At 42.6% G+C, this 24,520-nt stretch overlaps 1 protein-coding gene across 4 annotated transcripts in view; it reads left to right on the top strand.

Annotated features, from left to right (window-relative positions):
• The window catches only part of COL28A1 (collagen type XXVIII alpha 1 chain), a 166,623-nt gene that overhangs the window by 125,372 nt on the left and 16,731 nt on the right, over positions 1-24,520 (top strand). For all 4 annotated transcript variants that reach the window (XR_003516640.2, XM_027574929.2, XM_027574928.2 and 1 more), the window contains 5 exons: positions 15,071-15,139; positions 15,691-15,771; positions 15,857-15,892; positions 21,143-21,179; positions 22,799-23,353. Coding sequence is in view for 3 of the 4 variants with exons in the window: in XM_027574929.2 (XP_027430730.1) it covers positions 15,071-15,139; positions 15,691-15,771; positions 15,857-15,892; positions 21,143-21,179; positions 22,799-23,353 (778 nt within the window). In the remaining variant the exon portion in view is untranslated. The remainder of the gene's footprint in view (positions 1-15,070; positions 15,140-15,690; positions 15,772-15,856; positions 15,893-21,142; positions 21,180-22,798; positions 23,354-24,520) is intronic.

Here is a 24,520-nt window from a genome sequence, read left to right as displayed (position 1 = left end):
GATGGAAGAGATTGTATGTATGTATGTACATATATTGTATGCTGATGGAAAAGATCTCATGAACAGGGCAATATTCACGATGCCAAACAGAAAGCAGTGGTTAGAGGCATGCCTGTGATATTTTGAATTGTAAGGGGTTTCTACTAATTCCTCTCCCATCTCAAACAAGTATCTATTCTACAACATTCTAAAGGGCATCTGGCCATTCACACCCTGCTTGGACACTCCAGGGAGTGGAAGCTTTGTACCTCTCTTGTATATTTCCCAATGGCCTTGTAGCAAAATCAAGCTTTGTTGCTTTTTAAAAAGAAAATAATGCAGACTGTGTCAAATCCAAATACCTCATAATCACGCAAAGTTGTGAAAGTCTCCCACTTTTCCCTTCAGTCCTACCCTATAGAGACTGTCACTGTTTGCAGTTTGATGTGTAGCTTCCATATTTTTGACTAGTTGTGTAAACACACACATATACAGCACAACAGCCTTTAAAATCATTTTAAATGTAGTTTTCCCAACTTGTTTTCCCCCTCAGTTAATAGAGCATGAACGGCCCTTCAAATCAATACATAAAGATTGACTATGCTTTATTTTTTTAAGATTTTATTTATTTATTTGAGAGAGAGAATGAGATAGAGAGAGAGAGAGCACAAGAGGGGGGAGTCAAAGGGAGAAGCAGACTCCCTGCTGAGCAGGGAGCCCGACGCAGGACTTGATCCCGGGACTCCAGGATCATGACCTGAGCCGAAGGCAGTCACCCAACCAACTGAGCCACTATGCTTTTTAACAGCTACATAGTACTTCATTTCGTGAATGTAACATAACTTTATATATTTCCCTTCCTTAGATAATGCTGCAGAGAACATCCTTGTATTTTCCCATACTTGTGCTAGTATTTCCATTTTGTTGTGTTTTGAAAGGCTTATTCATGGTATAATTGGTAGACTCCCTCTTCATGTTGAACTGAAATCTGTCCACCTGTGAATTTTTCTGTTGCTGCCACTCCTTTGATGTGGTTTTCTACTTCACTGTGAGCATGAGTCTAGGCTTATAAAAATGTGTGAATACAATTTCATTATACATATATGTGTCTCTTTTCCTGGTAATCTTGAACTCACGTGTTTTCTTGCTTTAACCTTGAAGCAAGTATGATGCAATTAAAACTTGAGTTAACTTTGTTAATAACTGAATTACTTGGAAGGTGTGCTTTCATAGGAGACTGTGGTTTTGTGCATCTTTTCACATTGCTTCAGTTCTGTTTCTTGGCCTGGGAGATGCCCACCAAATCTGTGCGTTCTGTGGTAGAGCAAGGTCAATTTTATTTGTCATTAAGTTGATTGTGAAGACAGTGTAGAGGAGTTTTGCGGGAAAAAAATCAAGAGAAATGTCTCCATATATGTATAAACTCTGTGCCTCTGAAACTGGTGTCTGAATCCTCAGGAATATTTCCTATCGTGTTAAGTTGGAAACAATGAGAAAGGAAAGCAGGGCATATAAATAAATGAGATGGAGAACTGCCTGTAAGAAGTAGGCTCTGTTGTACTTTTATTTTTTTTCAGCTTTGAAAATTAATGTAATTTTCTTTATTTTATTTTAAAAATATACTTGGATATCTTTATCATTTCCAGTTTTTGAAAACCAAATTCATTATTTTCAGCTATTGTTTTAATTTTTTATTGTGGTAAGAACACTTAACATGAGATCTACCTACTTAAAAAATTTTTAAGTATACAGTACGGTATTGCTAACTGTAGGCATTATGTTGTGCAGCCCATCTCTGGAACTTACTCCTCTTGCATAACTGAGACATTATATCCATTGAACGACATCTCATTTCCCCCTCTTCGCCCCCGGCAACTACCATTTGACCCTGCTTCTGTGACTGACTATTCGGTCATCTCGTATTGTGCAATCATGCAGTATTTGTCCTTCTGTGACCGGCTTATTTCACTTAGCACTCCCCCATTCACTGTGGCACTATTCACAATAGCCAAGATATGGGAACAACATAAATGCCCATCAAAGCACAAATGGATTAAGAAAATGTGGTGTAGCTGCCCAACAGAATATTATTCAGCCTCCCCCAAAGAAGGAGATCCTGCCGAATGCGACAACATGAATCCACCTGGAGGACATTAGGAGAAGTGAAATAAGCTTGCCCTACTTTTACTCGAAGAATTCATGGGTCTCTAAATATGACTTCTTTGGTCCCCAGAGCATATCCAGAAAGAGACACATGGAAGAGCTCATGTTGTGAATCTTCTTGTGAAAGACATTCTCTGAGAGGGTGATTAGTTGTTGGTCCTTTTTGTGCTTTTAATTCCTGGTAGAGGAAATCCGTTTCTAGAATGCCAACTGTCTCTCAGTAGCTAGCATCCTTTTGGCAGGTAATAAAACTAGGAGGACAATACAGAGGCATGGGTCCTATAATTCACATCTCAAACACAAGCATTTAAAAGCAGAATTTCCATTATGGCTTTTTGATATCAGTGTCAACGGTGCCTCCAGAATTTCTCCATAGGAGGAGCAGCAATCAAAGAGCCAGGATGGCTGGGGGCCTGAGCCAGATGAGTGTTGGCATAGCACGCACTCAGCTTACGGTGGCTTGGGCATCCCCGGTGTGGCCACGGGAGACCATGGGATTAAGTATGGGGGCCATTCGCCTTTCGGTCTGTTCTTTGGTGCACCACCCAAGTTAACAGTTGTCACCAAACCTACTGACTGGAAATGCATTGGGCCCAAGGACAGACCTGGCTGAATGTCACATTGGTATCTTCTTTTTTGATATAATTAAACATGTCACATATAGTCTAAATAAGTTTCCCTTTCCCCAGAATCATATGGTGATGATATAAAGTAAACATCATCTTTACCAGCCTTCACACCTAAAAAGTGTGACAGTCAAGACACATTCATTGTGACAGCTGGAGCTGTTACCTTCTGCTTATGCATAAAGCTGCCTACTGTACTTTTATTTTTTTAAGATTTTATTTACCCATTTGATGAGAGAGAGAGACAGAGAGAGAGAGCACAACAGGGGGGAGAGTCAGAGGGGGAGGGAGAAGCAGGCTCCCCACTGAGCAGGGAGCCCCACGCAGGCTCATGGGATCATGACCTGAGCCGAAGGCAGACGCTTAACTGACTGAGCCACCCAGGCGCCCCCTTACTGTACTTTTCTGTTCATTTCAAGTATGTACCAGACTCTCACCATGCATTTCCACTTGATGTTTCTTTTTATTTTTTTTTTAAAGATTTTACTTATTTATTTGAGAGAGAGAGCATGAGTGGTGGGGAGCGGCAGAGGGAGAGGGAGAAGCAGACTCCCTGCTGAGCAGGGAGCCCGACTCGGGGCTCGATCCCAGGACTCTGGGATCATGACCTGAGTCAAAGGCAGACACCCAACAGACTGAACCACCTAGGTGCCCCTCCACTTGGTGTTTCTAAAGTTCATGAACACTGAAGGCTAATTAACTCTAATTAGAATCTTCCCTTTGGCTACATGCCCAAGGATGCATGGCTTGTATATTTTGGTATATTTGGAATTTTAAGGTTTATACCTCATGAGTATTGTTTGGCTTTTTTATTTCATTTTCTTTATGGTCCCTATCCCAGGGGATTTCAACAAAGGGGTAGCATTGGCTTTAGAAGAAGATAGTTATCTGTTTGTGTGAGATGACAGGATACTGGGGTGGTCTAGGACCAATCACTGGTTCAAAAACATTAACTGAACATTTTCTATGTGCCGGGCATTGGGCCTGATGCTCAGGATGAATCGATGCCCAAAGTCTAGTAGAGAGCCAGAATGTGGTGGGGAACTAAGAACTAGATCTTTATGAATTAAAATTAAGATGACAGGAAGCCTGTAGAGGAATAAGCTGGAAAAACATGTAGGGCCAGACTGTGAAGGGACATTAGCGCTAAGCTAAAGGGCTTCAGCTGGAGGCTGTCAGTGATTCCCAAAGTGTGGCCCCCTACCAGCTCTATCAGCATCTAGGAAGCTATTAAAAATGTAAGTTCTTGGGCCCCACCTAGACCTAATGAATCAGTAACTCTTAGGGTGGAGGCCAGTAATCCTTATTTTCACAAAATCTACAGATACTTTTGATATATACCAAAGTTTAAGAACCACTGCTCTGATGATAGAAAACCCTTGGAAGTGTTTATTTTAAAAACCCAGTTCTATGGCAACATGATTCACACATCATACAAGTCACCTGTTTAAAGTATACAAGTCAATGATATTTAGTATTTTCACAGATTTGTGCAACTCTCAACACCACCTAATTTTAGGACATTGTCATTGTCCCCAAAAGAAACCCTTTATCCCATAATAGTCACCCAACCTCTAGTCCCTGGCAACCAATTATCTACTTCTTGTCTCCGTGGATTTGCCAATTCTGGACATTTCATATAAACAGAATCACACAACACGTAGTCTTTCGTGGCTGGTATCTTTCACTTAGCAGTGTTGTCAAGGGTCATCCACGTGGATGGGGATGAAGGAGGGCACTTGTGGTGATGAGCACTGGGTGTTGTATGTAAGTGTTGAATCACTAAATTCTACACCTGAAACTAATATTACACTGTAGTTTAACTAACTGGAAGTTAAATAAAAACTTTAAAAAAAAGGGGGGGTCATCCATGTTGTATTAGAACTTTCTTTGTATGGCCACATAGTATTCCATTGTAGAGATACACCACATTTTGTTTATCCATCCGTGCACGGATAAACGTTTGGGTTGTTTCTACTTTTTGGCTATCATAAATACTGCTGTTATGAACATCCATGTGTAAGTTTTGTGTGAACACATGTTTTTATTTGTCTTGGGTATACACCTTGTCCTTTTAAAGGGCAGGAGTGACCTGGTCAGCTGAGGGTTTCAGTACATGACAGCTTGGGGCAGTGCTTTTCATTCCTCTGCCTCCACACCATTCCCATGTCCAGAACACTCCATCATCAACTGTACTCATGATTCCCTTTTTAGATAGTGGTGTGGGGGTAAGAGGTGGGCTGTACAGTTGGAAATAGGCTCTTCCTTACATGCTAGCATCTCTTTCTCTTGTCCCACAGTTGAGAATCTTGCTAGAGATGGATATGAGCAGAAATAAAGATGTGAATTAAACTATTATAACAATTTAGGCCACAGGTGAGGTGAATTGGAACCAGGGCAAGTTTAGAAGGGATGACTTGTTGATTCTGAACTATTATCCCTAGTATCTCATAATCTTCTTCTACCAGTCTCCAACTATACAGCAAAGGCAAAGTAATATAGAGAGCAACCTTCTCTTTGGCGTGAAATATTATTTTTCTTTTCTTTTTTAAGATTTTATTTCTTTGAGACAGAGAGAGAGAAAGAGAGAGAGCAAGAGAGCACAAGTAGGGAGGAGGGTCAGAGGGAGAGAGAGAAGCAGACTCCCAGCAGAGCAGGGAGCCCGATGTGGGACTCAATCCCAGGACCTAGAGATCATGACTTGAGCCGAAGGCAGACGCTTAACCAACTAAGCCACTCCAGTGCCCCGGAATATTATTTTTCAACACTGATCCTCTGCTGAAGGGAGAAAAGCTACAGAAAAGCACAGCTTCTCAAACTTTTTCTGCAAAACCAAAAGCCACTCTGAGCACGGCTCATGGCCCCCTCATTTTAACGTTAGCATTTTCACTTTGTGACACTTGAAATAGAAAAGATTTATGAGACGAATTATTTTTTGGTAATTTAATGCAAGATGCCATGTGTTGTGGTCTGCTAAAAGTGGGAGAAATGAGAACATTGGTGTCTGTGTTAGTTTCCTGTGGCTGTTGTAGCAAGTTATCACATTCGTGGCTTAATGCAACACCAGTGTATTCTTTTGCAGCTCTGGAGCCCAGAGGTCTAAAATGAAGCTCACGGGGCAAAAACCAAAACCTTGACAGGGAGTCTAGGGGATAATCCATTTCCTTGCCCTTCCAGTATCTAGAGCCACACTACTGTGTTCCTTGGCTCTTGGCCCCTTCCTCTGTCTGCAAAGCCAGTGATATGCATGTTTTCTCTCTGACTCTGCTCTGTTCTGTTTCTGTCACATGCCTTTCTTCTCTTCTGTCTACCAAGTCTCCCTTTGCCTCCCTCTTATAAGGATATTTATGATTGCATTTAGGACCCACCCGTATAATCCAGCATAATCTCCCCACTGGAGATCCTTAACTTAATCCCATCTGCCCAAACTCTTTTTCTCCACCCCCCCACCCATGACATTCTCAGGTTCTGGGCATTAGGACCTGCATATCTTTGAGGGCCATTATTCAGCCTGCCCCAGTATCAAATCAGCAGGAAAGACGCTTTGCCCTTTTCAGTACTTCTGGATCCATTCTTGTGTATTAATGAACTGATTTATGGAAAAGAGAAGCGTACTTGGAAAAGCATACATTTCATGGCATCCTTTTGCTGGGCAGACTTAGACACTTGTACCGTCATGCTAGGAGGCCCCGGGTCCTGCTGCTGTGGCCACACAGCTCAGCAACTCCTGCTGTCCCCAACTCCTTGTGAAGTGGCCGGGACGCAGCTCTGGATGCCAGGCCAGACACCTTACTTCTAAGCGCTTCCTTCAGTTGCCCCACATCGTGAAATCTCTCCCAGCACTTCCACACATCTCTGTCTTGTTATCTCTTTTCCATATTGATCCCCAAATGCTGATGATGGAATTGGCCTTATATTAACCAGAGAGGCACCTATTGGCCTGTGTGTGTGTGTGTGTGTGTGTGTGTGTGTGTGTGTGTTTCGGCGTGGGGGTGGGGGGCTGTGAGCCTAAATAAGACAGAGTTTAGTGTGCATAGTGTCTAGACGACTTCTACCAAAAAGGTGGCCAGCTTCCACATTCACTCCATTTAGCTCAGTTTGATAAGCAGTGCCCTGAAATAGGTAACTCAGGAGATAGAAAGACAAATAAGATGAAGTGCCGCTACTTTGAGAATTTCAGTAGGACAGAAAGATGTGCGCAACCAAACCCATGAGGAGACATACACCACACGAGAGGTGTGGGCTGGTACGGGGGTATTTCTCGTGGTTGGGGTGAGCATGGGTCAGGCAAGACTCCTTGGATGTGTTTGATGGGCTAGGACTGGCCCACAGATGGGATGAGGGTGTTCGGGGAGGACACAGAAGGTCAGGACACAAAGAAAATCCCAGGCCAGGGAGCTGGGAGACAAGTCAGAGAGGGAAAGGTAGAAAGCAAAGCAGGCTTGCTTGAGTAGAATTTCTGTATTTGATGGATTTGGTTCTGAAATTGCTAGCAGGTGGAAAGTTCTGGAAAGTAGATATAAAGTTAGGCTCAGAACATAGAAACTTGGGTGAGACTGGAGATTAGAGAAGTAGAGATTATCCTCAGAAGGTCACCACTGATGCCACGGATGTGGACAGTATTACAGAGGATGTTACCAAAACAAAAGTAAGGACCACGGCAGACTCCTTGAGGGCACAGAAGGCAACGAGAAAGTCACTGGAGAAGTAAAAAAAGCAAAAAGTGACAATGGCTGGAGGGAAACCAGGAGTCTGCCCCGTGCAGGTGGCCAGCAAAGGGAGCATTCCAGAGTCCCCTGTCTCTAGGAGAGGCAACTGCCATAAAGCTGACCTTGTCTCTTTGTATCTATCCTTTGTGCTGCAAGTATATCTAAATGCCATGCAAGATTGTTATGAAACGTGGCAGGTTTGACAGAAGGCTATTTGGGCAGAAAGAGTTAACGTGTACAACTGAGTTGAGCTGGCGAAGCCCCTTGAAGCCATGATGGACTTTGCACTATAACCTATCAATGCATTTAATTATAACATTTATACTAAGAACAACCTTATTATTGGAAAACAGGACCAGATTCTGCAATCAGATAGAAGATCATAATAGCAAGCACATGAAGCAATCAAACAGTCAAGTGGCTTGACCGTTGCTGAGATTATTTGTAAATCTTCACATGCTAATTGTTCAACCATGTTCATATCTGCTTGCAAAATGGAAGCAGAGACTAAAAGTTTAAGGAAAATGATTGGGGGAAAAATAAGCCCAAATTGAGCACATTTGGCCGTGACTGTGGTGAGCTGAACAAGGCCAATTCCGACATTTAGATTCGTCCAATTCCTTCTAGTGACCATCAGTTATCTCTGAAGATTAGAAGTTGGTAGGAGTTACTTGCTTCCTCTTAGGCACCCTTGCTATCAGGTGTTATGTTTTAATTAAAGCAAATTTCAGGCAAAATTCTGCCCGATGTTCAGCTATTCATTAACAAGAAGGCACAAAAACATGCACTAAAGCATGGTCCAAGTTCCAGTTTTCTGGGTTTTTTTTTTTTAAAGCACTTTAACAAGTGCATTGCATAAAATGATTTCTCTGAGACAAATACAACAATATTCTCATGATTGAACCAATTAACCTTTTAGTCAGATCAGTGAAGGGACTCTTCATGATGGGTTGAGGGGAGGAGGCACCTGTTCTGAATGAGTTCTAGAATTAGGGTGCTCTAATGAAAGTACTTGGCTGACTCTATAAAAGGGGGTGAAGTACCTGTATGACATTTCTCACTATGACAGTTCTCGAATACCTCTCATTTTCCCAAGGATATGTTGTTCCTATCATCCCTCTGGAGCAAATTCAGATGGTAAGAGTTGAGGCATAGGTCTTTGAAGTATGGACCACTGATCACGGTATTTCAGATGTTACCTCAGCACCCCTACAGCATAAACTAAATTGCATATACACACCTTCATGATACTGTCTAAACTAAAGCATAAGAAGGTAAATTACAGAAAATATCACAATTATCTTGCTTTTTGCATGCATAGGGAAAAAGCCAATGTGGCAGACTGAATAATGCCCCCAAAGATGCTCATGTCCTAAATCCCTAGAGTCCGTGAATATTGCCTTCTATGGCAGAAGAAACGCTGCAGATCTGATTAAGTTAAGCATTTCGAGATGGAGACTGGAGACGTTATCCTGGATTATCTGGTTGGGCCTGGAGCGTGATCATGAGCGTCCTTCTAAAAGGGGGGCAGAAGGAGAAGAGACTATGGAAGAGGTGATGTTATGGTGGAAACAGGGATGGAGTGGAGGAAGATGGAGGAAGGGGCCCCAAGCCAAAGAATACGGGTGACTACTAGAAGCTGAAAAAGTCAAGGAAACAGATGCTCCCCTCGGAGGCTCCAGGGAAAACCAGCCCTGCCGATACCTTGACTTTTGCCCAGTGAAACAGATTTTGTACTTATGATTTCGAGAAGAGTAAGGGAAAAAAATTTATGTTGTTTTAAGCCACTAAATTTGTGGTAATTCATTACAGTGGCAATAGGAAATGAATATAGCCATCAGTATTAATGTCAGCAGCATTTTGGTCCAGTTCATGGAAGTTTCCATCAGAGCCGTTCTGAAAACCCTTGGCGTACAAGGCTGACACTTCTTAGGTTATTAAAAAAGACCCCGTGTTGCGGGCCATGGAGAGGAGGAAAGGAACAAATGGGGCAGGTTTTAAAACATTTTTAGGAACAGACTCAAAATCAGTCCCTGAATCTGTAAAAAGTAAAACATTTCTCCGCCTCTCACTGGGCACAATGGGACTGGATCACCATTTTAATGAAAATCAAGTATAATGAAGCCAGTTGTTCCATTTAGGCCCATTAGGACTGTATTCTGGCCAGGTACCAGGTGAGCCTGGGCTACACTCCAGCAGAAGGCTCGCCCACTAACACATAACTTACGCATTGATTCTATTCCCAACCGAATGGGCTACTTTAACTGAACAAGCATTATGGCGCCTTAGCCCACGTTAGAAAAGGCTAACATCAAAATGGGACATTAAGTTGGAGGAATTCAGTTCCACAAAGGAAAGGATTTTTAGAAGCTGGAGGCTCTTGATTTTCAGGCTAGAGATGGAGGAACTGCTTGGCTTCTACTCTGAGCCAAGACAGAACTGAGGAAAGAAAGTCAGCAGAGTCTTTGGAGGAACTGCCTTTGGAGAGAATTACTGTTGAAAGCTTCGCTCTGAAATCAAATACAGTTGGAGGAGTTGGGGAAAGATTGCAAAAGCCTCGGTTTTATCATTTACATACTTGCCCCCAGGTTATTCTAGCAATTTCCTAAGACTATGTCTAGCTCTTTCATTACCTGGCTCAGTCCTGTGCACATAGGCACACCCTCAGTGGCAGCTGCTAGTTATACCAGGAGAATGCGATGATGGGAACTCAGGAGGAAGGGGACAGGTGCCAAAATGCCAGACCATTGCGTTGTTCCAGGGGTCTCTGCGTAAGCACCTTCTATCTACATGGACAATTATACGTACTCCATAGGCCACCAGGAAAATACCATTTTCCTTCTAAAGTGAATTAGCTGTGTCCATGAAGCCTAAGAAAATAATCCCTTCCAATAGAGAAGGGTTCCTGGATTTGAGGCCAAGTACTTAGATAACTATTCAGGCAGGTCACCATGGCTTGCTAACTCTACTATTTACCCACTAAGTCAACATCTTAATACAGCACTGGCTTCTTTCTTCGAGCTGCTTTTCATTTGAAGGCCTGCTTCAATAATCTTGTACTCCCTACCTTCAAAATTTATATTCTCTTATATGACAATAAAATTATCAACATCAGAAAATTATCATTGCTACACTACTGTTTATTCTATAGACGCTATTCATTTTGCCAAGTGTTCTCTTAATTCTTTTTACTTTTTAAAATACTTTCTTACTCTTTAGTAAGAGATTATTTATATACAGAAGAATTCACCCTTTTAAGGGTATAGTGTTAGGAGTTCCAGCAAACGCATAGGAGGCCTCTAATGGTCTGGGCTAAGGAAGATTTCCTGACCCTTCCTCAGTAGTGGGACATCTTGAAAAGTCTGGGATCCACGCCTGCAAGTTTTATTGTTTCCTTTCCCCAGCTCCCATGGGTCATCTGTGCTCTAAAGGTGACAGTGTTTGCTATACATTTCCAGCAGCTTAAGATTTTTGTCCCATAGGAGGCTTTGTGCCTTTCCCTGGGAGATCAGCTACTTCCTTCCCCTGGACCTAAACCACTGGGGAAGCTTTGGGACTTGCCCTGTCCCCAGCCTCTCTTATGAGCACTGGTGAGGTCCCCAAAGGGCCCATGAGTGGGTATAAATTCCCCTGTGTCTGAAGTTCCCAGGAGTCCTGTCCTCTCACACAAGCCCACACTCAGCCTTTAGCAATTAAGAATTTTAGCTGAATTCTTCTTACCAGCTTGTATGACATCCGGTGTTTCCAGCAAGTAAGTGCGTGCCCATGTCCTATCTCTCCTTAGAGGATCCTTTGTTTCCTTAGATTTTGAGTCACATGGTTGTCCTGTGACCACAGTTCTATGATGCACTCAAAAAAGAGTTGGGTTCTCATAGAATGGTTAGCATTTTTTGTTGTGGATTTAAGAATAAAAGCAGCCTTTTCTAGTTTCTATACCCTAAAGGGAAGGCGGAAGTCCATTTTATAATTCTGGATCATCTGTGAATTTGATTTCTTTCCTTACTATACTGTAACTATCTGAAAAATGAAAATAATCACATCTGCAGCAGGATGGATGTAAGGGGAGATATAGTGGTTGAGAAGCTGGGTTTGAAATTTGGATTTAATTATACCTTCAGATAGACAGGTTCTCTCCTGTAGCTGCTTCTGACCCAGGCTGAAATAATTCTGTCTCCTCTTCCTGAGACTTGTAAGGAAAAAAGTATGATTGGGTAGCATTCACCTCTGCCAAATTAAAGAGTTTGCTTGCTATTAGTCAGCGCACCCTGAAAGTTGTAGGAAGACTTCCAAGTATTTTGAAGGGAAACTGACAATTAAAAAGAAAAAAAAAAGGCTTTTGTATAGGGAAACGCAGCTGCCTGGCATAGCTACAGTGTGAGCAGTTATATAGAAAATGGCTATAATGTGAAATGATGCAAAATAAATTCCTGACCAAGGAGCTGATCCTAACAGGCTAAGTGGTTACTTTGAGGTTTTCACCTCAGGGCACAGCAGTGAAGCCGCAGTAGATTTTAAGTTTGCTAGGAAATCGTGTAATTTCTTAAAGGAAGCTAGTTAGTCACAAACATTTATTCAACATCTATATTAGCTGTTGTAGGATCCAAAAGGATGTAAAAGAAATAATTATTCTGAATAATTGTCAGAACAGTGTCAGGTTCTTTCTGGGCCTACTTTGTCTGAGGGCACACTTCTAAGGGAAAATTCACCATCACACCCCAGGCCCAGCTGCTCTGTTTGTCACTCTCTTCTGTCCTGTGGGCGGGGACAAAGCCAGCGATACAGCCCCTCCTAGTGCGCTCTCACGAACCTTTAATCCCCTTTCACCTGGCTGCAAAACCTCCTGACCCCCCAGCTCAGGTCCCAGGGGTCTCAAGAATCTCCCTGACAACCTCACACCACCTTTCCACCTGGTCGAATAAAGATGTCCTACTTCACCTCCAAAACAAAACCAAAAACCAAAACAAAACCCAAAAAACAAACAAAAACAAAAACAAAAAGCCCCCGAGAAAATGAATTTATGCCAAAGTGTCATTTACTGACACATCTTTCTTAAGAGGACAACTTTCTTATAATTTTTGTTTTTTATTTTCTTTTTAATTAGAGCAGAGAATGGCCAGTTCTCAGGCAGGTATCTCACCACCATCCTGCATGCGGCTCTGTGAGCTAGCCACCCAGTCTGTACATAGACAGACCCCTCCAGCCTTCATATTCTAGATGAGGCTGCACACCCACTCTCAGAGCATGGTTTTCAGCAAGTATAATGAGGTTGGTCTGTGTCCCACATATTCCTGTCTATCCCTCTTCACACCTATGTTAGCTGGGCAATCTTTGGAAACAGAACAGATTTTTTCCCTCCTCTCCTTTCTCCTGCTTGAATCTCTAGCTTGGAATCTGCATGTTGATGTACTGTCTCCGGCATATTTCACTGGCACCAATCCCTCTCCAGGGTTCTGGGCCTTTCTGTACCACTGTGTTTCCTGGTGGGAAAAGACTGTTCTCTCTTGACTGTGAACTGAATACAGAAGACCAGTGATCCCTGCCTTTTTTCTATCACCACTGAAGTAACTAATAGAGGGGGCACTTCTTCAGGGGTAAGTCTCCTCAGATAGGCCCGAGACATCCGTGCAGAACACCGCATAAACCTTGACCGTGGGCCCACTCTACCACGGCACTGTGCTTGGCTCAAGAGTTACCAAGGTGAAAAAGACCATCAGTGAATGAGTTCTCTGCAATCTGACCTTTGTAAGGAACTTGGTCTGAGTCCTCTAGAGCCGAACTAAGGAGGCAAAAAACTGTAACCCCATAATTGCCTTCCATTTAGAAATATAACATGGCAGAAATGAAAAAGTTCAGCTAAGTCAACCCCCTGAGAGGGGCTATTGATGGATCCAACAAGAGTTGAGCACTTCATTTCAACAGGAGTCTCCAATTATATTCATCCTATGTTGTACCCTTCTGTGTAAGATTTGTTTTAATGAAAGTTTCCCTCCTAGGGATGTGTGCAAGTGTGCAAAGATATATAAGAGAGTCTTCACTGAAGCATTATTTGTAATCAGGAAATATTGGAAACAACCTAAATGTCCATCAGCAGGATAATGGATAAATTATAGTCTAGTTATTTAATGGCATAATGTACAGCAGAGAAAATTAACTAGAACTGTGTATATGTACACAGATATATTTCAAATAGATAATGCTGAGATTTAAAATACAAACTGGATACATAGATATATCACTTATTTGAAGTTTAAACTATTAAATACTGTCCATTATTTTAGACTATATATGTGTAGTTAAAGCATAAAAACATGAATATGAGTGATGCATGTCAATTTCAAAAAGAGATTTCCCCTCTTCTTAGGGGAAGGGGATTGAGTATATCAGGGGTTACAGGGGTATCTGCACCATTTCATTTTTTAATATGGTGGTATATAGGTGAGGGTTTGCCTTTCAGTATAAATTTTATGTGTCTGAATTATTTCATTTTAATACTTTTAAAAAGAAAGAGTTCTGCTGATTTTAAAGAAGTTTGAAAGCCAATGAACTAAGAAGGGGTGGGTGAGGAATGCTGATACTCAAAGTTACAACGGTCCCCAAGCAGGTCTCTGCGACCCCCTCCAGGCTATCCTTCGAAAGCCCATCCTGCCTTCTGGAATAGTGTCTCTCAAGCCCTAGCAGGCCTATGGCAAAATGCATATTTTATCCCGACCCCCATCTTGGATTCTCATTTCGTTGTCTGAGGTTTTCATTAAGCATACCAGTGATTCTAGTAGGTGTGGTCAGGGTACCTTTGAGAAAGATGTTCAAGGTAAGCAAATGAAACCTCAGTAGCTCATGGGTCTACAAACCTTTGCCACAGACTTGTTGCTAACAATGATTTAGAGTTAAGCCATGTCAGAACTATGACTTTGTATACTCAACAGGGATTATTTCTGTTTCCCACTCAACATAATGAAAGCCCTTTAAATCAGTGTGGTTTTGGGGGCAGGGGTCGGGGAGCAGGAGAAAAAGTTAAGGTAAGGGAGGGGGCAGTTAAAAACAATGCAATGAAAACATTTTTATTTTCTGAATTAAGGAGGTACTAAATAAATAGATTCATGGTACCAATTATCAGGGCTGGAACTAACAGTATATGGTAATTATATAAACAGTTCCTTGGCATTCATTTGGGGAGAGATGCTGTTATATCCCCTTTTCCTCCTTTATTAAGACAACACATGTTTTTAGCATATCAAAAATACAGAAAATGTAGAGAAGATTATAAAAATCACCATTAATATCACAACTGAAATAATAGCTGCTTGTTATTTGTGAACTGGTTGACATGATGTTCACAGTTTGAAAATTGGCCAAGATGGGAGTAATTACACCACAGAAATAGGCAAATGCTGTAAACCAGCTCCTTACTTCTACCCCAGATTCAGAAGTTCAACTTTTACTAGCAAAGCAATGAGCCCATCTGACATATACATTTCCCCCCAAATTTAGATAATGCTACAATGTAGTTTTGGGACTGCAAGTGTATATCTGACAAAGAATTTTCTGAGTTATCTTGGGAAATTAATGGGCTGATCCCTTTTTCATATTGTGTAGGGGGAGCAAGGACCCCAAGGCTTTCCAGGGCCAAAGGGCATGACAGGCCGTGGCCTCCCTGGCCAGAAGGTAAGTTATTTTAGGACCTTAGAAAGATGCTTAGGTTTAGGATCTCAATAGCTTCACGTGAGCTTTGGGAGAGCTCTCATCCTGGTCATTCATCCTTATAGCTCTTGGAGGAAAAAAAATCCATTTGGAAGCAAATCCTTACGGATTTCCTTTCCTGACTATATACATGCTTAATTTATAAATCTCGTTTTCTTCATCCTTGAAAGCCAGCTGCTAAAGGAGTGAATCCTTACAACATACCCTGTAGAAGACACCAGATAACTCTGCTGTAAAATTTTATAATAGTTGAACTTCCTGAAGACAGTGAGCTGTTCTGATCATATCTCAAGGTCTCCTCACCTTGAGATCTCTGGTTCATCATGAATTAGATCATGGTACCTGGGGGGAATGTAAATATAATGCCCCCCATTTTTTTTCCTGTAGTATATTTGTATCAACCAGAACCACAGGTCTTCAAGAGATACCACTGGGAAATGAATTAAATTTTAGAGTTTTTCTTATTTGGCTTCAATATTTACATTCTAAACTTCTCTTTTCACTATATTCTAAAGGGAGAGCATGGAGAACAGGGCACTATGGGAAAGAAAGGCGATAGAGGGGAAATTGGAGAGCCCGGATCCCCAGGAAGACAGGCAAGGAGTGATTTTTAAAGTCTTACTGTAATTTTATACATTACTTCCAACCTATATTGACTGTTACTCTTCTTCCCCTAAGTAGGGGTTACAAGGACCAAAGGGAGACGTAGGACTTACAGTGAGTATCCATCCTGGAGGGTAATTGAGGGTTTGTGCTTGAAAAATTATTCCATTCATGTTTTAGCTTCAGAAGAATGAATTTTTTTGACACAGAGTTCCAGCTGCTATTTAATGATAGCACTGCTACAAGCCCAGTGTTGACTGAGATGCATGAGGTAATTGATCTGAGCATGAGGGAGAAAGAATACCAGGCAGCCCTCACCCGGCCTTGTGGTGGTGTGTGACACTCCCCTGTGACCCCTGGCAGACAGGGTAACAAGGAGGTGAGCTGTTTAAACAAGCCAAATGACCAAATGACTTCTACTTTACACAGTCTTTCACATTTCCAAATGGGGCATTCGGTTTCCTTGAAGTAGATCCTTTAGGAAGTGCTCTGAGGAGAATAGCCATCACAAAATGGAGATTACTTGAATGTACTAATTCACTTATTCAACAAAACTTGTGAGGCATTGGCAAACTTTTCCCTATGCTCCCTACACCATTGCAAATAAAAAGCTGAAACTCTTCAAAGTCTCACAGGGTACTAAAGTTCTAGAATTTCTATAGCAAAGTCTATTTCTTCCTTTCTCATTGGAAGGCACTACATCTCCTGGAGTGGAGAAGCAATGGGAACCTTCTCTTTTATCCTCCTTTGGATTTTTCAGTGGGTCGTAGTCTGGGGATGCTGACCCTATGTGCTGTGCTAAGCAAATCCAGGTGTAAGGGGTTGGAGTTCAGGTAGTGAAGGTAAGACCTGAGAGCTGAGCATATGACAAACAGAACACACACTTTTTTATGGCCTGTTTGCCTTTTCCTCTTCGTTCTTCCTCACCACAAGTCAGATAGCCCCAGATGCCTATGGCGTATGAAAGAGCTACATACACATCAATTCCTCCCCCAAAGTATCAGGGAGAGTATCTGTAAAATGCCCAGAGGAACAATCCCCATAGGTTTGTATCCTCCCTCCTAACGCAGTATGAGGAGAGGGCCTGCCTTCCTTCATCCATTCATTTGTTCACTCATTTCACCAACATTTATTGGGTGCGTATTCTGGGTCAGGCTCTGAGATAGGCAGGGGAGCAGCAGAGATTAAGAGACTGTGTCTGTGGACTCAGGGAGCTCATAGCCCATTAGAAAGAAAGACAAGCAAAGGATGTTCACCTGTCATTTGATAAATGCTATGATAGGCGTAGATAATGATGTGGATCGAGAGCAGACAAAAGGATGTCTGATGATGTTTGGGGCCACATTAGGCTTTAATTGCTTGAGCAGAAGACTTTTAACCAAGAGGCAGAGATCTTAGAAATGAGAATGTCATTCTGCTGACCTTGGCTTTCTAGATTCTAGAAGAGGGACTAGCAGGGAAGGATGACTGAAGGAAGAGCAAATTTGCCTGCAATGAGATTCCAGTCTGTGACCGGTCCTGCGTTAGGCTCCTCCACCTCCGGGGCTCCTTCCTCTTACCTAGTACTGCAGGGTGCCTGAGGGCTCATGTTTTAGAACCCCCACACAGGACTTATAGTGCTTCTTCAGCCGCACCCCTTCCCCTGGGTGAGGAGTCCTCAGGGCCGAGGAGAGTGAGCACCCTGAGCACACGCCCACTCCATTCTACACGCTGGATACACAGGATCCCCAAATTGCCTGCCTAAATGGCCCATTTGGAAAGCTGACAGCACTGGCCTGTATGCATGGGTCCCCCCAGAAGGTGGGCAAGGGGCAAGTGTTGTCAGGGAATTTGGACAGAGCTCAGAAGTAAGGACTGTTCACACCATGAATGCTGGCCCAAGCCCCGTGCAGTGTAGAAATGGTGGGGACAGGGTGCAATGGGAAGGGGACAGGCCGCAGGCCACAGCCCTCTCTTGCCCAAGATTCCATGCGAATCTACAGGAGAGCTCCGTGAGGTAGGTACTATTATCTTTACTTCCATGAAAGACATGCTAAGTCAGAAAAGTTTGGGCGATATGCCTGAAGTCGCCTTGCTAGCGAGTGGCAGAGCCATTGTAGACGGAGTTGGTTTGTCTGGTGCCAAATCCAGGCAGCTCCCCCATAAATCTGTTCTTAGAAGGCCTCTTCCCTCTCCCCACCCACGTTCTCTCCCTGATCAAATGTATCCCCAAGCAGCTGTCAGTTGTAGATTCATTCCAGACTAGTAAACTACTCTTTTAAGAGGCAAATACCATTGACAGATTTCAGTGTCACAAGAATTCATGCCAAATTGCTTCAAAAAGAGTCTTCTTCCACCCATCCCTTACATGTTAGCATTTCTCAGTGTCTGCCCTCAGTCTTCTTTCTTCTGGTCTTCCAACTCTGAGGCAGGGACAGCCATGAAAAGAAAGAGGGATGGACAGTTTGAAAAGGCTAGTTTGATATCATAGCAAAGTTGTATGGAGAGTGACAACATACTGTCTTCATGTTATAAACATGCAAAAGAATACGTTTAACCAGTGGAGGTGCAGGGACACACTGGTTTAAAACAGACTGGACAGCTCTGCTCTAGGAAATCTCATCTGCCGTTGCTGTTTCCACAGCGAGCTGTATGCCGGCCTTCCTTAAATCTGCCTCCAGTTTGCACTGCTCTCTTGAGCACCAGACCTTACGTCTTACTGCCTACTGGACATCCCCAGCTGGCTGTCCCATCCATGCATCAGACTCAGCCATGCCCAAGCGGAGCCCAGTGATCTTCGTTAGCCCCCACCCTGCTCCTATTCCATTCCTCCCTAATCTCAGAGAGTGGGCCAACATCCTTTGCCTCCTCTGAGACTCTTTCCTCACCCTTCCTTCCAATTACCCACCAACCCCTTCATTTTCCCTCAGAAAGTTCCCTCTAGACCAATCCTTCCTCCTTAGCACCGCCACCACTGCTTTCTGGTGTCACTTCCCCCACACCCCCGGACTATTTAGGAAACTCAAACCCCTCCATCGGCTGCCATGGTCACCTTTCTAAAATAAAAGCGTGATCAGATCTCTTCTCTGCTTAGGGACCATGCATCTTCTCACTGCCCACGATAAAGTTCACACTCTTCAACCTGACACAAAGGCCTTCTAGAGTTCATCTGTCTTACACATTTCCTGTCATTCTCTCTGCCACGTACCCTGTGTCCTAAGTTTACTCAAGTACTGCAAGGCACCGTGTTTGTGTACTTGGTCCCCTGCCTGGAATGCTCCTCCCATTCTCCCTCTTTCCTCCCCAGGCTGCTTGTAATCCGCCTTCCTGGACCCACCCTCTGGCTCCCACCTCTGCAATTCCCAGCAGACCCCTGTGGTTCCTTGACTCCAATCCAATAGCATAGCACTTACAAAAGTATTTATTTGTCTACTGCTTACTAGACTATGAATCTTTTGATAGGTGTAAATTCGATGCCTTCATCATTGGCAAAAATAGCCAAAGTAGTCATTGAGCAATTTGAGTGGAAAAAATAAAACAATTTTAGTCAAGCAAAAGCGAAGAAGAGGAGGAAAAGGTTGATATATGTGAGTACCTAAAGCTTTTTAGACCTGGTTAGACCATAAAAGCACATTAAGAAGAATTTAAATGCAACTTTGATATAAAAATTATTCTTACAAGTCAATGAAAGATAAATATCTTAATAGAAAAAATAGACCAAGGACATACAAAGAACTTGCACAAGAGGATACAGCTCGGAAACATGCATATGAAATAAAATTTAGCCTCACTAAGAATTGCATAAGTATAACTTAAAACAATGTGATATCTTGTTCTATCAAGTGGCAGCGATTATATAAAAATAATAACCAGTATTATGTGTCTAAAATAAAATAGGTTTTCCTACACACTGCTGTTAGAGGTGTCAGTTACAATCTTTCTGAAGGTCACTTTGGCAATATGCATCAAGAGCCTTAAAATGGCCATGCATCCAACTTCAGTAATCAAGTTTTTCAGAATACTTAATAATATGGGAAATTAAGTATGACACAATGTTAAGTGAAAAACTGTAATAAACTTGGTGTCTAGTATTTTCTTCACTTGTAGAAAATTAAACATAAATATATAAATATATTTCCCCTTTCTAAAGACACAATGTAAATATATAAATATATGCATTTTCCCTTTCTAGACACATCCTAGTTTCAGATTTCAGATTAAATGCCTCTCTAAATGTGGAAAAACATGACAAGCCCCCCCCCCAAAGATGACTGTTGGCTTCCTCATTTTATATAATTGTATTAATATTGTATTGGGAGCTCTTTTTAAATAGCCACTTGGAGTCACTGGCTGTTACTCAATTGTACAATTAAATTAAATTAATTTAATGTAAATGTATCAGGATACACTGGCTGTTACTCAATTGTACAATTAAATTAAAATGCTCTGAATATTTTCCGTACATGTTTCTGTTAAGTCCCATCACCAGCGATGTCATCTTTACCCCAATTCTGTCATTGTGGATTTTTTTCTTTAAAACTTTACTTTTGCAACTGTTAAATTTTATCTTCTTAGATCTTCTTAGTTTTGCTTCCTTCCCGTTGAAATTTTCTGGGCTTCTATTAACAAAGTTCATCATTCCCTTCAGTTTCCTGTCTTGGGCAAATACAGAATTCTGTTTTCCATCGTCCCATCACAGTTATTTGTAAACGTGCTACTCAGGGCAGGGCGTTGGCACATTCACTCCCCCTCCCCCCCTCACCCGGGGCTCTTCTGCTGGAGCTGATGGCAGCAGGACCAGGAAGGAGCATTCAGGAACATGGGGACATTTCATGGAAGTGCCGAAGTGAGAGTATCAGGAACCTTGGGAGGGGACTTGCAAAACTGGACGGTGGTAGAGAAAAGGAGGGAATACAGCATAGAATGAATTCTCTTTTGGCCCTGGTACTTGTCTTGGTTGCTCAGCACATGTGGGCTAAATTGTGTAACTGATGGCAAGCATCACCCACACCTTTCTTTATAAGTTATACTTTATGGAGTTGGACCCTATCCTAGGAGTTCTGTGTGCGTAGCCTCATTTGACCTGCACCCCAGCCCTGAGACACAGATACTGTTAGGTCATCTAATGCCCAAGGTCACACAGCTGATAAATGCTGGAGCCGCAATTGTGAACTCTAGAAGTCCGAGCTCTGACATTTCACAACTCAAACACATTTCAGTTATGATATATTCTAGCTACCTTTTAACCTCTGTGCCATTTATTTTCTTCAGCTGAAGAATAAACGCAAATGGCTCCATGTTGACTGTAACAAGACACAGCTTTTATGATGATAGGAAAAAAATGTTATGGTCATATATTTAATACATTTTCCTTTTGTCCTCCAGAGAGAAGAAATTATCAAAATTATTTTTGAAATATGTGGTAAGATTTGACCATCAAGAAAAAAAAAAAAAACCATCCCCTCAAAGTACCACAGCCACTATGTTCTGTGTTGGTCAAGATAAATGTGGTCACCCAGAGATATAGGGGAGAAAGCCTATGAGAAAGTTTGAAGCTCATTTGGAAAGTCAATGGGAAACTGAAAGATGCGGGGAGAGGGGCTGTGGACTCCTGATTTAAAAAAAGAAATCATCCCCCCAGGGTGGTTAAGAGGGGTGGAGACACCGGCCCTGGAGCCTGTGGGCAGCCAGGCCTTTTGTGAGCACAGAGCTCATTTGTATTCAGTGACATTTACCTGAGCTTAGGAAGGAAAAAAACAACAAAGGAAGTAGGACCACAAGGGCTTAACTGGCATTTGAATCCAGTCTGGCTGGTGATTATAATGTCTGTGTTTTTCCTGAAGCAAGAAGTCTTTCTGAATTGAGTTTTGAGCACAATTTCTAGAGTGCATTTCATTTCCAAGGCAGGAGGACGCTGTCAGTCATCGTGCTTCATAGCTCTATCTAAATGCCTCTATGGCTAAATACGTTAGACTTAAAATAGACTTAGCAGAAAGAGGAAGAAAAGAGATTAGCCAAAAGGCAAGAGATTAATAAAATAATGGAGATAAGAGAAACGTGGCAGAAATGTCATTGTTCTTCCATACAGGGAACCCCTGAAATGGCTTGTCCCCCAAAAGACCTCTGGATGTTAAGAACCCATCGGGTACTCTGTATGATGACAGGCCAATTTAGATGGGGCTTTGGAGTTCTAGAAGCCCGGCAAAAATAGCACCCAGTTTCCTCATGATTTTTTGTGGTAGGGCTGTTGGGCAACATGAGGATATGAATAAACCAACGGAGCCCTGATAAGTCTTATTTCCTGGTAACTCTAATGATTGCTTTGAATGGTAAACCCTAAAACAGAAGTTTTTTATTAACCAGCATTCTGAGATCGTTCCCCTGAAGAGGTGTCATAGTATGGACGGACTGCTGGCCTCACTGAGCCACCTTTGCCGTCATTGTGAGCGACTGGGGACACAAACTCGAGTCTGGGGCAGCTGTTCTTCTGTACAGTTATGGGCCCTAATCCTTTCCCCACAATTAACCATTTTCAATCCATCACTCCACCCAATTGTCATGCTAATGAGGAAATATCAGTTGTCACATAAGGATATGGTGGAAGACTAGAAGATTAGCTTTCAGATTCAGATTAAATACAAATGCTGGAAGGATATAAAGAGCAAATTGAGGCTGGGGTTTTCTTTTAGGGAGAGGGAGAGGAATGTAATCAGGAAGGGACACACAGGGATGCAGACTCTTCTAAAAGTATATATTTTTTAATCTGAGAAATTGGCACATAGGTGTGTCCTCTACAGTGCTTTGATGGGGTTTTTTGTGTGGGGGTGGGGGAGGTTGTTTTTGCAGTACATTATTTTCTAAAAAGTCAGATATAGAAACCAGAAGGGGGACAGCTGTTAGCTGTTAACACTCCCAGAAAGGGAAGGTAATGATCCAGGTCTCTGGTGGTTCGCTGCCCCTCTCTCAAACCACTCTGATGCCAGTCAGTGATGTTCTGATTTTCATTCGTGCCATGTTTCTATCTCAACATTCATCTTTTAGGGTGTGGGCCCAAATGCAAAGAGACTCCTCTAGAACTGCTGTTTGTGATTGACAGCTCCGAAAGCGTAGGGCCAGAGAACTTTGAGATCATCAAAAGTCTTGTGAAGACTCTGTCCGACCAGGTTGCTCTGGACCTCACTACAGCCCGCATAGGCATCATCAACTACAGCCATAAGGTGGAGAAAGTTGCTCATCTGACTCAGTTCTCCAACAAGGACGACTTCAAGTTGGCTGTGGACAACATGCAGTATCTGGGGGAAGGCACCTACACAGCCTCAGCTCTCCATGAGGCCAACCACATGTTTGAAGCCGCAAGGCCAGGTGTAAAGAAGGTGGCCTTGGTCATCACTGATGGGCAGACTGATACCCGAGATGCAAAGAATCTGACGGAAGTGGTGAAGAAAGCCAGTGACATCAATGTGGAAATATTTGTGATTGGGGTAGTGAAGAAAAATGACCCCAACTTCGAAATGTTCCACAAAGAAATGAATCTCATTGCTACTGACCCAGATAGTGAGCACGTTTATCAATTTGATGACTTCATTACCCTGCAAGGTAAGCCTCAGCGCCAGGGGAAAGGAATTTATGTTATTCTTCCGAGTACTGCATCGCTGGGTTATCCTGACCACAAATGGAAATCAGAAGGAGGCTAATGAGGCTTACGCCAACACTAAATTGAACACGTAAACTCCAGAAGGCAAAAAACATTTAGCAGTCGTCCAGTTTAGAGAGTATAATCTCTTGTCTTTATTCATTTGGAATAAGTGCTGAGTTGGCCTTGGAGTTGATTAACTGGGCTATCTGAGGTCAAGGACACGGTTGAAAAGAAAGAGTAGGATCTGGGGTATTGCTAAGCCTAGTTAATGTTCGCAAAGTGACCTAAGCTGCATAAGAGATGCAGGAAGCCAGCAGCAAGGCAGAAAAGAACCATGGAACCAAAGTGAATTAAGAAGTGCATGATGAATGAAAAAAAGTTATGGTAATCTAGAGAGATGAGAAACCCAAGTAACGGGGATAATTCTCATCTCTTCTATTCTCCATTTGCTGCTCTTATAGACTATGAAACTAAGGAAGAGTAAACAGGTTGATGTGGGGAGTTTATCTTAAAGTTCCACATTGCGGCTATTCATCCTACAGTCAGTGCTAATCTGGTGGGTTTCCCTTTGCTACTTTCCCCTGTCACACGAACTGATGTTGCCCAGAGAGGCATTCTAAGACACTGACACATCTGTGATTAGAATGTGGTCAGTATTGCTTCACAGTGAAACACGTTCCAATTCTTTGGCACCTGAGAACTTGTGGCAGGAGTCACATCCAGCGAGCTTGTGAAGTAGGTGAAACGTATGCTTCACGTGTTTGCAGGCTTCCATTTGGCTCCATCATTCCTTGTCCATCCTTCCAGGAGTGGGGGCTGACGTGGCCTAGCACAGCCTCTCCTTGCCCTCATGCTGCTCCCCGCCTACTCTGGCTGCCAGCCCGGCTTGCCTGAAGGGTAGTATGTCCTGTCCACAACCTTCCCACTTTCTATTTCCCCTTTCTCCAGGCCTTTCTTCTGTGGTTTCGTTTCCTGAACGCCCCGCAGGATGACTGGTGGGCTTATCGGACAGAGTCTCTCTCACTGGGCTGTTACTGTGTTAGACTGGCCAGATATATTACACATTTCAGAGACATTATCCTTTAATAACTAAAGAGCTTTATCATCTTTTAGCCAAAGGAGTTAGT

This window comes from Zalophus californianus, chromosome 12 (assembly GCF_009762305.2).
Source record: "Zalophus californianus isolate mZalCal1 chromosome 12, mZalCal1.pri.v2, whole genome shotgun sequence".
NCBI classification, from domain to species: Eukaryota; Metazoa; Chordata; class Mammalia; order Carnivora; family Otariidae; genus Zalophus; species Zalophus californianus.
This window is presented reverse-complemented; position numbering and strand designations above follow the sequence as displayed.